General features: G+C 42.2%; 1 protein-coding gene across 1 annotated transcript in view; it reads right to left on the reverse strand.

Moving 5' to 3' along the window:
* The window catches only part of Rrbp1 (ribosome binding protein 1), a 65,003-nt gene that overhangs the window by 42,246 nt on the left and 3,432 nt on the right, over positions 1 to 19,325 (reverse strand). The window contains exon 2 of the mRNA XM_031373261.1: positions 25 to 712. Coding sequence (XP_031229121.1) covers positions 25 to 691 — 667 coding nt within the window. The 5' untranslated portion in view covers positions 692 to 712. The remainder of the gene's footprint in view (positions 1 to 24; positions 713 to 19,325) is intronic.

The raw sequence follows: 19,325 nt of genomic DNA on the forward strand, positions 1-19,325 counted from the left end.
CCTCCCCCTTCTTAGCTTGGTTCTGGGCCCCCTCCCCCTTCTTAGCTTGGTTCTGGGCCCCCTCCCCCTTCTTGGCCTGGTTCTGCGCTCCCTGCCCCTTCTTGCCCTGACTGCTGGTAGCAGGAGCCTTAGAGCCTACTGGAGGCACAGCCACCATAGGCACTTCCTTGGGTGTGGCTTCCAAGATGGCAGACTTTGAAGCAAGAACCTGGATGGAATTCACAATAGAACTGACTGCTGGCTCCACCTTAGCCACTTTTTTCTCCTTCTTCTTTTTGTCCTTAGGGGAGGAAGCCAGCTTTTCCTGAGGCATGGCTGATACTGTGGCTACAGGGGTATGGACCACAGAGGAATGGACTGAAGTTGGAGCCACAGCCACAGCGGGTACGCGCACTGGTTCCTTAAGGATGATTGACACATTGGGATCCAGGTCATGTTCGGGTATCTTCCCATTAGGTTTCTCTTCCTTTTTCTTGGTCTTTCCTTTCTTTTCCACGGTTTTCTCCTTCTTTTTCTTCTCTCCTTTCTGGTGGTGAGTTTTCGCCATCTCCTTCCGCTGGTTGGCAAGGGCTTCTTCATACGACGTCTCCTTCATGGAGAAGGTTGACACCAGGAAGATGCCGATGGCAGAAACAACCATAAACCCGCCAAAGACCACAACACCCAAGGTCTGAGTGTCATAGATATCCATCTTCGCTGGCTTGCTTTCCACCTGCCAACACATACAAGTAGATTACTTTCTGAAGAAATTGAGGAACTGGACAATTTCCATCCCCAAACTTAAGGTTTCCTACTGTCTTCGGACTAAATTCAGAGTAAGAGCAAAGCCATGTTTGTTCCTCTTTCTTACCACCTCTTCAGAAATGGGTAATTTTTACCTACAGTATCAACAGTTCTTTTAGTGCTGGAATGTGAATAGGCGGATGGAGGAGTACAGGGGAACAACTCAAGTTTCTAATGTTCTGTAGTCTCCAAAGCCCATGGCCACAGCCCAAGTTCAAGGTGCCCCCTTGAACCCGTCCCATTTAAACCACTCATGGGCACAAGTGCTATCCAGAAGTGAAACAACAGGGAGTAGTGGCAACGTGGCAAAGACAGCAAGCTAAGCATGATTGCATGTGCCACACAGATACCACATGTAGCTGAATAAGAGAACTTTTCATTTTTCATGTCGAGCTGAAATCTTTACTTTTTATATTTTTCTTCAATGTAAAAACTGGCTGTTTTTAGTTAAACAAACCAACAAAAACCCAGTTGACACCAATACATCCGAAGGCTTCTCCAGCAGGCCCCTGGCACACTACTCTCTGCTTTGTGACCAGAGCTCTAAACAAAGCTACTAGGGTTAAAGACTCTTGGGTCTGCAATCCTGAACAGTCAAAAACTTGGTGCAGGACAATACCCTTTCTGCAGCAATACCTCCTCTGTCAGAGCCTACATTCCCATGCTGGGAAACAAAGTCTTGGGAAGCCCATCAGATCCTAGATTTGGAATTCCACATCTGCAGACTTCATGGAAGAAGGGGCAGTGGCACTAGACTCTTTGTCAGACAATGTACCCCAAACTGAGATGATGAAGCATTCCATTCTTGTTGCCCACGGACCAAAGTGCAAAGGATCAGAGGGAACTGGGCTCACCCTTCCTGGTTGACTGCCTAGGCATAGTTTCACTTCACCAAGCTTTTAACTCATGTCAATGACACCATCCGTTCCATCCCCTAAACTAGAGAGGAGAAATAGTCTAGCTCCTCTGAAGAGAATCAGCAAAGACTGACCAAGAAGAACCCCAGTGTACAGGGAAAGGTTGGGATGGAGGAATAATTGGGAAAAGGTAAGAAAGACAAGGACACTGTGTCCAGGCTCTCTAGACATTGTGGTCACTTGGTCAGTGCAATTTATGTCCCTCTTTAACAGGGGAAAAGGAAGGAAGTTGGACTTCAGACAGACATTAGGACATTTTAAAGAAGGCACTGTTTAAATACCTCAGTATCTTATTCTAAGACACTTACTCTCCTCATGGTACAAACCCTTTTCTTTGAGTTATCCTGCCTGACAAGACCCTTAAGGGAGGATTGAAATACTCATAACAAGGGTTTGCTAATACATTCTCCACAGTGACTACTGTGGCTGCTGTGACTTTTACTCCTCCATAGACTGTCACCTGGGGCTGTGTAGTCCACCCTAGCATCACTTCAGCAAACAAAATCTGAGGCCAGGCTCACACACACATCTTCGAAGCCTGGGCATGGCAGCACTATATTCCAAGCAGATTCTGACTTCTAGCTATAAACCACTAATGACATCTGATCCAAAGTCAAGGTGAGCACCCCCACCTGTGACAGTCAAGGAAAGCTGTTAAAATAAGCCTTTCCAGGAACTCACTCTTAGTAGGCCGGGTATTAAAAAAAACCTTGCACCTGTCCAATCCTGACTGTTTTGTGTGCAGGAGGCAGAGACAGAGTATGTGATACAGCTGATCACCCCTTCCAGGGGTAGAAAGCCCCCAACTAAAGCTCCCAGGCCTTACAGGGCTATTCAGAACTCTGCCAATGGAGACATGTTCAGGTACACAAAATACAATATAACCAGATGTCCTGTTCAGATGACAAAGTCTCCAGAACATCACCTTTTCCTGAGGTAGACCCTACATTAGGCCACAGCTCCATAAATACCAAGTGGTCTCCTGACAACTATGCACTCAAGGGGTGGCCTCTTGTAGAGTTGCAGTTGGCACCAGTCACCAGCCCCTGACACAGTGAAGGGCCATCAACAAAGCAAGGCCTGTTCTCAGCTAAGGACTATGGAGCTCTGTACAGTCTCGTGCCTTCCAACTGCTTAGCTCAGACAGAACAGCCACGGTTGGAAAATCAGCCTTTAATCTGACTCCATATAGGCAAACATGACACACAAAATACATTCTCTATGGGGAGTTCAGAATCAAGGTAAGCAAACTCGGGTGAATATTTTTCCCCTGCAGCACATACAGAGCATGTTTATAACAGCATAAATGTGTCTTCCCAACTTTTGCAGAACAAGCAGCTTTAAAAAGAAATTACATCCCTACCATTAATTCCTGGGCTAGAATTTTTTTAAAGAAAGCTTTCATGGGGAAATGAAAAGCCCTAGTCTTTAGTAACACACAGAAACATTTACAGCTAAGGCAGTATCTCTGCACGCAGCAAATAAATGGAAATGAGAAAAGAATCACCTCTGCTTTCAAAGTGAGCTTACCTTCATGGTGGACTATCATTGTAAGATGGAATCCTCCACCTTCCCCAACCGCACCTCATGAGTTTAGGAACAAACACATCCTGGGAGACTCTTGAACCCAGTCCAGTATGCCTACAAGAGCCTCTAGTTCATGCCTGCAGCTTGCTCACTGTACTGAGACCAGAGTGCATCTTTTCAATGGCCCTGCCTTGGGCCATGCTTACATGGACTGATTAGGGCCAGATGTTTACCCACCCATACTCTACATACAACTTCACCACAGAAATTTCTATTCTGTCATTTCTCTAAACTTCTGTGAAATAGGTACTTTTATGTACCTACGATTGCTAACTCAAAGTGAAAGACTAGCCCATAAAGGCCCAGAGAAAGAAGTAAATAGGAAGCTATCCAAGGCCAAGGACCACTCCCAGGCTTGGCTGAATGGAACTTGCTACCATTTTTTAAATCCAGAAGAATGCTGCTGCTTCTGGTCTTAGGATTTGGGGAACAACAGGAAATGGGGGCTCTTAATTCTTCAGATGTAGACTACAGATGTATCTTCTAATTCAAATGTAAACTGATAAAGCCAGTTCAGCCCAACTTGGTACTTAGGATATAGGTCAATTTTAGAAAAAGACCTTTAACAACAGCCTGAAGTTTGTCTTATCACTAGCTAGCTGCTCTACAGTGGACAACATCTGGTGCGCAAAGAAGCCATCAGGTAGAAGATGATCTAAGATGACAAAAATCCAAACCTATTCCTGAGCCAAGATGACTTGCCAAGAAAAATAAAGGCAGCAATGGGTTTAACTCTATCAAGATAGGTATCTCCTAGTATTTTTAAATAAAGATTGAGCCGGGCGGTGGTGGCGCTCGCCTTTAATACTAGCACTTGGGAGGCAGAGGCAGGCGGATTTCTGAGTTCAAGGCCAGCCTGGTCTACAAAGTGAATTCCAGGACAGCCAGGGCTACACAGAGAAACCCTGTCTCGAAAACCCTAGAAAAAAAATAAAAAAGATTGAGCACTTCAAATCCAAAAGTCTAAATTTGCCTAATTCTTTTTTTTTTTTAATTTCATGTATGTGGGTATGCTGTCACTGTCTTCAGACACATCAGAAGAAGGCATCGGATTCCCCATTACAGATGGTTGTGAGCCACCATGTGGTTGCTGGGAATTGAACTCGGGACCTCTGGAAGAGCAGTCAGTGCTCTTAATTGCTGAGCCATTTCTCCAGACCCAAATTTGCCTAATTCTTTTTTTTTCTTTTTTGTTTTTTTGGTTTTTGTTTTTTTAAGACAAGGTTTCTCTGTGTAGCCCTGGCTGTCCTGGAACTCACTCTGTAGACCAGGCTACTAGCCTTGAACTCAGAAATCCGCCTGCCTCTGCCTCCCAAGCACTGGGATTAAAGGCGTGCGCCACCACTGCCCAGCAATGTGCCTAATTCTTAAAGTTGGGAGCAAGAGATGGTGCAAAAATGGAAATTTCTCTACCAAACTTTATGTGGTGGTCTCAGTCAAGACACAGGCCAAGTGTGGGACACATGTCTACAATCCCAGAGGCACTTGGGATGCAGATATAGGAACGTTTTGAATTCAAAGCCCTATCTCAAAAACCAAAAATTTAAATCAGACACATTAAAAAATATGTAAAATTGGAAGCTTAGAGAGGGCTCAATGGTTAAAACTGGGAACTGGGAAGGTGGCTCAGAGTGAGTGCTCCTGCAAAAGACCATGGTTCTTTGCATTCAGCAAAGGTGGAGTGCAAAAGCACCCCAGCTGAGTGAGGACCCAGCACCCACATGGTGACACACAACTGCCTGTGACTCAGGGTTAGAGTACTAGCATCCTCTTCTTGCATTGATGAGCTCCTTCATGCACACAGTACACATAGGCATACACAGACATACACATAAAACTAATAAATGTTCATTGTTTGAAAGTACCTTAAAATGATAAACTTAAGTACATAATGTATAAAGGAATCATAAAGTTAGTGTTTGGACTTGGGTTCATCCCTAAAATATCCCAAAAGCAAAAAACAAAACAGGACAGTAACCTTGTGTTGACAGCTCAGATACACAGAACTACCTCCCCACCCACCAGTCAGGTGTGTCAATACTAACATTTTCCAGACTGACTTTGTGTGCATTCATCTCTATCAAAAAGGCCAATGCTTTTGAAAAGAACACTTGTCAAATTGCAGAGTTTATAGATTTGCTTTCATTTTGTTAGTAGAAAACTATTTGTGCAAGGGAAAAAAATAAAGTCTTATTTCTTGCTCTCTGTGCTGCATTACCTTAGTTCTGAGCAGCACAGGTAGCAGGAGCCTCCTCAGCAGGTTCCTGCATCCCCACTCCTCAGGTCTTACTATCACATAGTTGGTAAAACCCCTTCCGCTGGTTAAGTGGTGTATGCTAGTATCTTCTCAGTCACCATTTAAAAAATGAGCACTGAATTTGGACAACTGTTTTTCACATCATCTGACATTTTTCTCTTTTAATGTGAAATATATCGAATTATAATATAATAGCTCCCTTTTATCTGCTAGAACTAAGTTTCAAAAGTCCAAGGGAATCCTGATACATAGTAGTGAACACTATATGTATATACTATGTTTTCTCGTATACACATATACCTATGATAGTTTAATTTATAAACTAGGCACAGTAAAAGGCAAAAACAACAATAAAATAATTATAATAATATAATACCACTGACAGCATTGAGGGTCATAATTAAGTGACTAGTCATATAATTCTACCATAGTGTATCTGGTAACCCAGACTCAGGGGCAGGTAGTGTATTCACCTCGTAATGAGATAATTCATGTCCTGGGATAGCTCTTAACGCTATGAAAATGACATAAAATGTGAGAGTGATTCATTCTGCTAGAATTTTCTATTTAATAATTTTAGACCATGTTTAACTATGGGTATCTGAAACAGAAACATTTGACAGGAATTCTTTTTAAATAACATCCCTAGATTTGATCTTCAAAGAGAAAACAGGTCACTCTCACTGTGATCACCTGGGTAGCAGGCCACTAGATTCTCATCGAATGAGCTTAGGATCAGCCTTCCTGCACCCCTGTGCACTGGGACGGTTTGTGTAAAACTGTGCTTGTTCTCTGTTAGTTTAGATGACTACAGGATGAGAGCAACTGTCAAGATGGGTATCAGCGAGCTGTTCTTAGAGAGAGAAGGCAGGAAGAGCACTGGTGTAATCACCGAGATGACCCGAGGATGACTGAGAACCAAATTTTGGGTTTGTGATCTAATTAAGTCTCATTATTCCCTTTATCATCCACTGGTTTACATTGTTTATCCAATTTCTTGGCATGAATGTATGCTGATTTTGGGTTCTCTCTTGGTAGCAAATACTTGTAAGGTAATGAATGCATTTCCTCTAAATACTTCTATAGCTTCATCTTACAACTATAAAGATCATTTCCATTATTGTTCAATCTCCAAATCTCCATGTACTTCTTTGACTTGTGATATGGCAATGCATTTAAGTTCCCTAACATACAGAGAAGATTGAATTATCACAAACAAATCCTAATTTTAACTTCACTGTAAACGTCCATATTTTTAACTGTGATCTAAAATCAATCCCTCCCTCACTCTCTTACCACTAGGTTTTTGCTAATCCAATAGCTGTTGAGAGCCCTCACCCTTCTGCTGTGCTCACAGGCTTCTCCATTGTTTCTTGACTCTATCAATTTGTTTTATTTGAGACCACCTTGTTAGGATATAAAATCACAATTAATACATCTTCCTGATTAAGTACCTATTTCTCTTCCCATTTGAGAACGATCTTCTTCAATATACTAATAATTCATTTCCATTAAATTCTAGTTTCTCTGATTATTTTCAAAGCTTCTCCAACTCTTGTAAGATTAGTATTAGACTGCAATTTTTCTCTTTATTTTCAACTTTTTTTGTATTCATATTTTAAGTGTTTCTCCTAAAACTACCATATAGCTGGATTTTATTTTAATCCCAGTGGCAATCTGTCCACCAACATGTACTGTGGATTCAGTCATTCTCTTTATCTTGTGGATAACAGCATTTCTTTACTTATATCCTCACCCCTTCTGCAATGTTTGATTCTTCAAGCACTAGCCTTTCTTGTTTAATAGCTTAGGGGTTAAACATTGTACTTCTTTGAAACTGAGTTCTTGTTAACATTTGTTTGTTGAGACAGGATCTCAATATGTATTCCCGGCTGACCAAGAACACTCTAGATAGACCAGGCTGGCTTCAAGCTCACAGAGATCTGCCTCCCAAGTACTGGAGTTAAGGGAGGGATGCATCAACACTCCTAGCTCCTTTACATTTTCTAGCTGAAATGGTCCTTACTCCTAATGACCATACTGACTCGGTTTCATCCATCCATCCCTCCATCCCTCCCTCCCTCCCTCCTCTCATCCAACAGGAGAACCTAAAAAGGCTCTAAGTCTGTTGCCTTGGCCCTCCCTGCCTCAACATGTGCATCTCCACTAATCACTGTTAATCTGACGGACGGCTACACTTGTCCAATTACTCAGAAGTTTGTCGTGTGTTTATCACTACCTTTCTGTTGGGCTTTACTGGGGCAATTCTTTAGCAACTATTTTCAATAGTTTCCCCTAAAAATCATTTTATCTTTTGCTTGAAGGGAGTCACCAGCCATGGACTGATTGCTTTATGCAGCAGGGACCTCTGATGGAAAATTTTCAGCTTTTGTCCCCCTGCCTCAGGACAGAACAGTCACCTGCTGTCTTCTTCACCTGCTGTCTTTTCTTGCTCCTAACTAGAAAACTGCCTACCTTTTCCTGGAGGGTACAGCCCCTCAGAAGGTCAGGACATAGTAGGTGTTAGTCCCTACTTCCTATCTCAAATTCCTGTCCTATCAGCTGCCCATACCCCACCCACCAACATCCCTAAATTAGGTCAGATTGAATTCAGTCACTCCCCTCACAATCCTGCAACCTCTTTGCTCCCTATGAAGTGAAACACCTATTAACACTAACTAGTGTTTTCAAAGAAGCATTAGAGCCTGGCATCCAGAAATTTAAATGTAGCCTGTTTTTTTAAACAGAGAAATTATAGCAACTAAAAGTAGATTTTGAAATAATTTATTTCATGTGTTAAAAGTAACTTCCTACTTTAGAAACAATGCCATTCATTTTAAAGAGTTGAGTCACTAAAAATAGAAACATATTCTAATATAAGCCTTGCTTAATCATCAGCCATTTCAGATTCAATTTCTATGCCTGAGGGAAAATTTTTTTAAAAAATTAACAAGCTTTTGTGTTTCCTTTTTAAAAAGTATTTTAAAAAGTTAAGTATCTGAATAGACCTAAATCCTCTGGGAGTTTACAAGAAGCCACCAGCTTCCACTTAATTAAGGAAGACAACAGGCCAACATGGCAAGATCAAGGATCCTCAAAATAGACAATTGGTCCACCCAGCTTTCTTACTGTAGTACACATTTATCCCCAGAATGTAGAGACCAGACAGCACTGCACTAGCCAATATCACACCTCAGCAGATAGAGCTGTGGTAGGACTACTAAATGTGGTAGGACTATTCTATCAGGGTGCTTGTTAACCAGCACTCACATCAATACATCCAAAGAGAAAAACATAGGTATCCTAATGGAGAAAAATGTTTTTCATGCTGCTGGAGAGATGTTTCTTGCTCTTCAGTTTTATACTCCTGAGAATGGTCACTAAGGTTCCAGTCTGTCTGATACTGGCATTCAAGTGTGAATGATCTTCTAGTGGTTACTGTTTTCCTGAGCATTTCAGCCTAATTCTATTAAGTTTTCTGTATCTGTAATTATATAAAGCAATTTGTTCCTTTTTTCCCCAAGTTTCTGCAGAGTACGACCTCCATTACAACACCAAAGAGGAGGACAGCAGACAGTCTTTCCTCATATCAAAGGGACAATTGTAGGTGCCTCATGGAGGTGGTGCTTACTGACTGTCTGCAGAAATCCTTTCCAGGTTAAAGAAGCTGCTTTATCCCTAGTATGCATGATTCCATGGTGAGTTCTATCAGAGTCCCTTGGTATCTGTTAAGATGACTACACTGTCTACTCTTGTAACCTGGCAGGATGGGAGATGGACATACACTACTTTTCAATACTACAGTAAGTTCGTAGGCCTAGGATGCTCACCCCTTTGTCATTCTATGCACTCCTGGGTTTGGCTCTGACTCTTAGGTACATTCCTACAGAACAAGGTCAGCTGACATCTGAATGAAGGGCTCTAGAGCCAACCCCACTGCCTCTCCCCTAAGTATTAGAAAAAATAGAATGTTAACTCTTTACATGCTTTGTCGGACAAACCAGTAGAAGCACTTGGCCTGGTATTTTCATCATGAGGCTTACTTGTGGATCCATTTCCTTCTGATTACAGGAATATCCAATTTTCTCTCACCTATGTTTAGTACTGATAAGTTTGATTTTCTAAAATTGTATCAGTGTTGTTACAACTTGCAAAATTTTTGTCATTTTAACCTGTTAGAAACAAGCTGTGGGGGCTGGAGAGATGACTCAGTGGTTAAGAGTACCGACTGCTCTTCCGAAGGTCCTGAGTTCAAATCCCAGCAACCACATGGTAGCTCACAACCATCCATAATGAGATCTGACTCCCTCTTCTGGAGTGTCTGAAGACAGCTACAGTGTACTTACATTTAATAAATAAATAAATGTTTAAAAAAAAAAAAAGAAAGAAACAAGCTGTGAATGATGAATAATGTATCTTTCTTTTCCCCATCCCCTATGCTTAGACTACACAGCCTAGACTGGCCACAAGACCTTTTCAACCTTAGCCTTCCAAATGCTCAGGACACAGCTGTGTGCCATTGCACCTGGCTGTTTTAGAAAAGCACCAATGGTATTAATTTAAATAAATAAATAAATAAATTAGCATGCTCTTCATAAATACCCCTTGTCCTCTCAACGTCTACATCCAAAGGGAAGACCCATTTTATGTAGTGTTGCTTGTTTGTCCCTTGCTCATGGTTTTGCTTGACATATGCCAATGCCATCATCTATCTCTTCTAAGTAGGCCTATGTCCCTGCCTGTGTCCCTGCTATGGCCCTGCCTATGTCCCTGCCTGTGTCCCTGCTATAGCCCTGCCTATGTCCCCGCTACATGTTTGTTTTCTGTTTCCTCTGTTCTTCCTTCTACTACTTCAAGACTGACTCAGGCTTATTCTGACTTTTATCAGGTTAAAGAAATTGCTTTTTATCCTAGTTAGCATAAATTGCATCAAGATAGATGCATTGCTCAATAATTTTCTTCTTCCCCCTTTGAATGTGTTTAAAGTTATTAATCTGTCAGAAAATATTTCAGCTATATACTACAAATTTAATACATAGCATTTTCTTTATTGCTGTCAAAACATTTTATATTTCCCTACTTTATGACCTACAAACATCAGAAGTATTTTCAAATTTCCAAATACATAGTAATTTTCTACTTATCTTTTTATCCCTATTTCTGATTTTACTGGAGTGACTGTAAGGCCCTTGACACAGCCATCTGAACACTATAAAGTGTGTTATACATCCATGGATTTATTTTTATATAGTCACATACAAACCGCAAAGTCGATCCAAAGTTGTTGGTTAGTTATAGGATCACTGAAATTTCTCTACTGTGGTTATAAATTAGTCCATTTCCTAAGTATTTCTGACCATTTTCACTTTAAATGTTGAGATTATGCTAAAAGTTAACACAGGGCCAGTGAAAGGCTCCAGCAGATACAGGTGCTCGCTGTGCAAGCCCGGTAAGCTGTTCGATCCCTGGAACTACAGTGGAGGGAGAAAACTCACGCCCTCAAGTTGTCCTCTCACCATGTACACACACAACAATAACTGTTTTAGAAGTTAAAATGTGTGCAGAGGCAGGTGGATTTCTGAGTTCGAGGCCAGCCTAGTCTACAGAGTGAGTTCCAGGACAGCCAGGGCTATACAGAGAAACCCTGTCTCGAAAAAACAAACAAACAAACAAACAAACAAAAGAAGTTAAAATGTGGGTTGGACAGACAGCTCAGCAGTTAAAAGCACTGACTGCTCTTCCAGAGATCCTGAGTTCAATTCCCAGCAACAACATGGTGGCTCACAACCATCTGTAATGGGATCTAATGCACTCATCTGGTATGTGTCTGAAGACAGCTACAGTGTACTCATAAAAATAAAAATAAATAAATCTTTAAAAAAAAAAAAGTTAAAATGTGTAAACTGTTGCACTGAGCTCCCTCCTAAATGCTTTTACACCTGATCTCAGCCAAAAAGCTGCTACATGACCACATGTGCTTTTATTCCTGCCTTGAAGTCTATTCTCAGAATACTGACACAACATCAGTTTTCTTTCTGTTCTTTTAAGATTGAGCAAGGGAGGGGATGGTCCTTTCTATGTAGCTCAGGCTGCCCCAGGCTAGCACACAGCACCAGCACATGCATGCAGGCTTTCTTTTAGTGTGGTGTTTCTGTAGCCATTGTGTCTGTGACAGTGCAACAGCCGTATTTTAGTGTTCAGAACAAACAGTATCTTTATGCTTTTAGTATTTGGGTAATTGACATTTAATATGAATGTTGATACCCTTGGGTTTCAATCTGTATTTTGTCTAACATTAGTTTCCCATCTGTCCTGGGCTACTTTTTGACTTTGTCTTTGTTGATTAATTCTGAATGTTTTGTTTTTCCTCCTAGTATTATAGACGTAACCCATTCAATTTTTTAGTGGCAACCTTTGAAAAAGAGTCAGCATTAAGGGGTCATAAAGTTAAGCTTTTTTACTGTCCCACTAATTCCTTTCCTCTCCCTTTACAGTCTTCCTGCATTTAATCTCAGTTTTTCAGACTCACTAACACCATTTCCTAAAGATCATCTACATGCTAACCCCTCTTCCTGCGCCTCCCCCCCCCCCTGCTTTCCTCCAGGAGTTTCCTAATGATCTGGGACCAACCTTGCTTCTGCCTTAAAGCGATCTTCTCACCTACTGCTGAGTTTTTCTCTTTACATCATGAACTACGTCCATGTAGACTTGTTTTTACTCTGTTTGGGTTGTTGGGGGATTTTTGAAAAGATGGGTATCTCATCTCTAAAATTATCAGCTACACTGGTTGTTCCACTCTCCTCTGGAACTGTAATTTGACACACTACTCAGTCTGCTCCCCTTGGTTCTCCATTGCTCCTATAAACCACCTGTCGGTGGTTTTCCAATGAAGTCTAGGAATTTTCTTCTGCTCCACTTTCCAATTCAGTTCTTTTGATCTAATCAGCTACTGGATCTACCTGTTGTATTTTTATTACAATTATTAAACTTTTTATACCTACAAGTTGTATTTGGCCCCTTTTCAAATGTGCTAGCTCATTCTACAGTTTCTATTACTTGTAGATATTTTAAACCTTGCCTATTACTTTTAGCACAGTAAGTGGCAGCATTTAAAATCCTCAGTAATGCTACCTCGTGTATTCACAGGGCTGTTACTGCTGGTCTTTGTCCACAGAACTTTGCATATTCCTCTTACAATCATGCCTTGGGGTTCTTGAAGTCCAGGAAATAAGTGTGATACTTCAAATACTCAAGGACTGGCCTAAAGCACTGTCCAGTCACCTCTAAAGTACAGAATCTTAAATGGGCTTAAACTTCTCAGAATGTCCTAATACCTAAATGAGAGACTTGTGACTTCCACTTTCAGGCTGTGTCCCCTATCCTAGCAGCTCTAGGGTAAAAGAAAAAATATTTATCAGTAGGCTTCAGCGTCCCACGATATATATATATTTTTCTCTGCTTTTGTTTTTTTTGTTCTGCCATGCGGAGGACAGAACCCATGGCCAGCGAAATGTTAAGCAGGAACCAAACATTCAGTTACACCCTGGACACAGAAATGTCTAATGCCAATCTGTTTTCTCCCCTAAAGGTTCCATATGCCTTGGTGGTTGAAGCTCTTAGGATCATTTCCTATCATGCTGCCCACACTGATCTCTGTCCTTTGTCCCTAGATATACTACTGTTTGTCAAGTTTGCTAAAAGCTCCACAGGTCTGCGTTTGGCCTCCTAGATACCCTACTTACAAGCTTCTTAGGAATCTTCTGGGCCAACCTATGCTTTTCAGGAGGGATTTTAAAACCTTTCATGCAGAACTTGTCCAAGTCAGAAGACTGGCCTAGACAACCTCTATCACCAGAAACCTGGTGCCCCTTCAATCATATCTGCCACGGCTGCCACTCATAGCTAAGTGAGATCATAGCTCACTGGATCTTAAATTTAAAAGAAAGATTATTGCCACAAGGTAAAAAGGCCAGCTGGGCCAGGGAAACAATCCAGAGCTGGACACACAAGTCCCTCTTTATCTATGGCTTTACTTTTGGAGGCTTCAATAGCCGCTGGCCAGCCAGTTGACTCACAACCATGGAGGTATGGGATGACCTCACTGAATGTGGGTTCAGTGTAGTATGATTCCTGCAGGACAGTCAGATAACTTTATTACTATATATTGTTACAGCTGTTTATCATTAATTTTTCTTGTTTATTGCTCACAGTACCTAACTTGTAAATTCAACTTAATAAGTATCTAAAGGAAAAAACAAAGTACATATAGGGTTCAGCATTATTTGCAACTTTAGGCATCTAATGGGGACCTAGGGAAGTATCCCTCACAGATAGGGGAATATTGTACTCCACTGTAGATTGGGGGTGAGGAAATAGGAAATCCTGTTTGGGATACCCCCCTATCACAAACCTGGAGCTAGACCAGTACTCTAACCAGGAAGTGTCCATCCCTTCATGGAGGTTTTTATAAAACCTCCAGGTAGAGGGGCTCGGTTGGGAAGGCCTGCTCAGCTTCCTCCTTCCTACCCAAGAGGAGCTGCAAGAGCAACAAGAGTAATGCTCTCTCTCCAGAGCTTTCTGCAAAGGCCCACTTTGATCAACATATTTTACTGGCCCAACAGTCCCACCTCCAACGACAGAGAACTTCTAGCACATGGGAATTAATTCTTTTTATTATCAAGGTGATTCAAACTTCACTTTAGTCCTTTTTTAAAAGTCAGCCATTTTATAATACACCCTAAGCTCTCAAATATTACACTAAGAGTATAAATTACTACAAGCACTTTGAAAGAAAAGCCTGGCACTTTTCTCTAAAGCTGAACATATGCCTCTTTATGGCCCACAATTCCAGATTCAGATATCAGACCCAGTAGAAATATGTGTGCATGCTAACCAAAAGTCGGGGTGAGACCAATTATGCCAGGGTTATTTATCCACAACAGCTCCTCCCTGGAAGCTAGCCAGATACTGTGAAACAGTCACATATTGGATGAAACAAGAACAAATGAATGGACCAGAGCTATCTCAGCCACATGGATGAATCTTACATATACACCAAGGCAAAGACAAATGAGCATATGTCACGTGATCCACTTCCATTATGTTCAAACACTGGCAAAGAGACTCTGATGTATAAACAGGAAAGCAGGTATCCTTGAAGAAAAGCTCTAAAAGGAACACAGGAACACAAAGAGAACTAGTTAAACAAGGTATGCAGTTTAAATAAATGTATCTCACTGTGGCTCAAATACATACACATTTATTTCAGTAAAGAATTAAAAATATGCATGCCTTGCAACCTGATAGAGGGACACCTTTAGAAAGTAAAGACTCTGCCATGGAGGGCTGTGGCTACCAAAGCTTCCCAGCTCTAGCAAGCATATAAGACGTTGCTGTCTCCAGAGGAAAATTAATGGAAGCTCAGTCAAGAGGGTGTCCTTTCTGGAGTGCCCAGGGTTTTTCATTAGCCTTGTCTACTGCTCTGTCCCCTTCACTGTCTTTAAAAATTAAAACAGTACAAAAGGTGGCCCAGGACCATCCAACTTACCAGGAAAGCAACTTGTAATGGTGAGGAGTGGCTGGGCTTCAAAGGCAAAACTAAAGTGGGCCTTAGAGAAGTCCCTCGACATGTCACTAATAAGACTTTTCATTAAAGGCTTTAATAATTCATTTACCCTTCATTTCCTTCCTTTTTTCAATCACTATGATTACTATGAAGTGACTTTTCTAACTACAGTACAAACATTAACTTCAGGAAATAATACAGCCAACAGAAATAAAGCGACATCTAACTCCTCTTCAGGAACTGTCTTCATGGAAAACAAAGTTGGTTTCAATACAGCTGAACTACATTTTTAAGCACTGAATTAGAAATTCTAGAAAACATGGGTATGGACCAGGGTCTTTTACCTACCCTTCTATATAAAACGAGTCATTCACATGTTCCAACCATAAAGTCCCAAAGTGAGACTTCAGGACTCACTTGCCATTTCTTTGCCAACAGTAGGAGAGTGGAAGAGAAAAGGAGAGCGTTTGGAATCTGATCTTACCAACCAGCTTGCCTTGCCTCAGCTATTTCCTCCACCTCAGCTACTTTCCATGCAAAATTTCTCAGGAGACACTGCCATGAGGGGTGGCAAGAATGTAATCTCATCAGCTCCTCTCACTCCTTAGCCTGACAGAAAGTCTGCCTGAGAGAAGGGAAAATACCATGCCAGCTACAGACAGCAGTTCTCCCTCCTACTATTACAGTACACTTTTACTCTCTAAGCACAAAATTCAGAGCTTTTTAGAAAAAGCCCCCACATTGTTCAAACCAAAAATAATGTTTTGTTTCCTAGACAGACTAGTTAGTTCCTCTGCAGGCCTGACCCAGGCCCTGCTGTATCCTGGGAAATGCGGGTAATCCCTGTTAATACTCCTCCTGGGACCAGAGCAACAGTGAAGACACATGCTCAGTTCAAAGCTATGAAGCTGTCCTGCAGACTGAAGAGCCCAGGACAGAGCCAGCATCCAAGCTCAAGTCCCTGCCCCAAGGATCATTTACACCTCTGGCCTCTGAGGGCAGCAAAGGGCTGATGAAGCTTGACAGTGCCATTCAACGTTCTTGTCAATTTCTCAACTGGAGTCAGGCTGGAGGTAATCCAAAACTCACTCCCATTTGGCTCTGGGATGTTTTTGTATTTGTATTTGATACTCCAGGAATCCAGACTACTTTGAGCTAAATGATTATAGACTTGCATGGGAAAAGCCTCTCCATTAGCCCAGCAAGCATGGATAGCTACTAGATGGCATAACTGTTCTAGACCCTGGGATACCTGGGAAAATGAATCAGATAATGTTCCTGTATTGACAGAGTTTGTGCTCCAGTGGAGACAATGATAGGCAGGTCAAATACAGGACACATATCAAGTGGTAGGAATGAGGAGAGAGCTCTGCACAGGTTGGACAGGATGGAACGAGATCTGTCAACTTTAAACAAGATGATCAACAGATCTAAAGCAGGGCAGGAAGCAACTGTGTGTCTATCTGGGAAAAGTTCCCCAGGTAAAAGCAACACATCTCAAAGCCCTGCTGCAAACATAAACCTGAGGCCAGTGTGGCAGAAGGAAGGAAAGGGAGGAGGCAGGAGTGAAGCACAATGATAATGGGGCCCAGGAGGTCACTGGCAAGGCGGACCAAGGACTGGACACAGAGGAACAGTCTAGAAGACAGGGGTGAAGTCAGAACTGGGAGACCATCTCAAAGACTAGTGTTGTTAAAACAAGCTCGAGGTGACAGTGACAGAGGGATGGAGTCACCCTCACAGAGAGGGTGAGAAGGGCCAAACAGGTTCTCCCTTAGATAGCTGAGCTGATAGGATTTGCAAAGGAGGAGAGAGCGATGATTACAGATAAACCAGGGCCCATGGCTGAGAGATGGAGCCATTTGGCCTGCTTCCATGTTACAAGAAAGGGACGCTGAACCCAAGGAGGAAAGGTCATACTCCTTGCTCCTAGAATCCGAACCCCAATCTGGGGCTGCTTCCTACTGCAGCTCCGTAGATCGTCAGGGACTGCCAGGCACACAACATGCACCAGGGTAGATCTGCTGCTGCTAAAGGGCCACAAGCTTACAAATACCACAAAGAAATCAGACCAAATCCCTGCTATTCTTGTAAAATCCTTAAAAACCTAAATTTTAATGAAAAAAAAAACCCTCCATTTTTAAAAGGTTGGTTTTGTTAGTAATAAGTGGTTGGAGTCTATTACATAAACTAACATAGGATAGGCCTTGTCTGCTCACAGCCTGTCTAAGCTTAGGGAATAGAATTAAAGGTGTGGGTTCAAGAAGGTCATTTAGTTAACTTATGAGTCAGCTGATGCCCGTTACCACTGTAAAGAGCTGCTGACTTCCAGCACGATCTCAGTGGGCCTTCTGTCTGACCAGCAAGGCATTAACTAGTTGCCCATGGCTGGAGGTTTCCTTTAAACTTGGGCTTTCTGTCAGTCTACTAAGCGCTGACATATGATTACAACAAAGAATTCAAAAATCCTTTCCAAGTCCCAGTGAGCTTTCAAAGCCATATGGACTATAACAAGACCTGCAAGGGGTTACTGCAATGCTCAGGAAATAAATACTTTGCAACAGGCAGAGAGTACACTAGGCTGTGACAGTGCTGGGGACCAGACAGGTATTCATTCCAGCCTTGCCTAAATAGCCTCGAGACACAGAATTTATATAGCATCCTTTCAAAGAGCTGAGAGACGTGTACTACCAACACTTAAAGGAAAAACAGAAGTGAGTCTGACTTTTTTTTTGGTTCCTCTGTGTAGCCCTGGCTGTCCTGGAGCTCACTCTGTAGATCAGGCTGGCCTCGAACTCCGAAATCTGCCTGCCTCTGCCTCCCACGTGCTGGGATTAAAGGCGTGCACCACCAGGCGGATTTCTGAGTTCGAGGCCAGCCTGGTCTACAGAGTGAGTTCCAGGACAGCCAGAGCTACACAGAGAAACCCTGTCTCAAAAAACCAAAAAAAAAAAAAAGTGTGCACCACCACTGCCCAGCGAGTCTGACTTTAACTTGGGTGTGTGCTTGCCTGTTTCAGGAGACTCATTCAGAATCTGTCTGCCTGTGAAAACAATCTCCTAGGAAGTCCCCGAGTTAATATTCCATAATGCTAAGCAGCCTCCATTGCCTAGGCTTTCTCACTCAGAATTAAATATTTACTTTCCTCACAAGCTGCATACTTTCCATCTAATGCCTATTCATTTTTCTGTGTTGGGTACATTTGGCCATCTTCGTGCTGTTAGTTTTAGGTAAAGGTACCTGTCCTGCCCTACCCCTCTTTCCACATATCCACAGAGTTGAGACTGGGATTTTTGTTTATAGATTTTTATTTTATGTATGACGGCCTGCAAGTATTTATGTGCATAGTGTCCAGAGATCAGAAGTAGACATCAGATCCACCGGAGCTGGAGAAACAAGCAGTTATGATGCACCCTGTAGGTGTGAAGAACCAAATCGCAGTCCTCAGCAGAAAGAACAAATGTTCTTAACCACTGAGCTATCTCTCCAGCCCCCAAGACTAATGTTTTCTATAGGTGACAGGTTACTGAGCTAAAAGTGCTTAAACTGAAATTAGCATCTGTTCTGGCAGACGACAAAATGGACATTTCACCTAGTTCAACATTATCATGTTTTCATGGCATCAAGAGGAACAGGGACTTAAACCTTTGGAGATCAGCAGCCACCCCAGCCTGGTGCTGCGTCGTAGTCAAGCTTGCCAAGACGATGCGAATGCAGTAACTGTGCATCCAACTACTCAGCACTTGCAACTTGGCTAAGAAACAGAATGTTCAACTGTTATTGCACTTGAACTTACACAGCTGTACACAGCTGCACACAGTATGAACAATGCTACTGTGGACTACTTCACACAAATTCAGGTGTCATCCATTTATTTCTATGTATGGAGTTTGAAAGCCTAGAACAGGGGCTGGCGAGATGGCTCAGCGGGTAAGAACACACTGACTGCTCTTCCAAAGGTCCTGAGTTCGGATCCTAGCAACCACATGGTGGCTCACAACCACCCATAATGAGATCTGACGCCCTCTTCTGGTGTGTCTGAAGATAGCTACAGTGAATTATGCAGGAGCAAGCGGGGCCGGAGTGAGCAGGACCAGCAGAGGTCCTGAGTTCAATTCCTAGCAGCCACACACATGATGGCTCACAGCCACCTTTACAGCTACAGTGTACTCACACACATAAAATAAATAAAAACAAATAAATCACAATACACAGC

The sequence above is a fragment of the Mastomys coucha genome, unplaced genomic scaffold, assembly GCF_008632895.1.
Source record: "Mastomys coucha isolate ucsf_1 unplaced genomic scaffold, UCSF_Mcou_1 pScaffold15, whole genome shotgun sequence".
In the NCBI taxonomy this organism is placed as follows: Eukaryota; Metazoa; Chordata; class Mammalia; order Rodentia; family Muridae; genus Mastomys; species Mastomys coucha.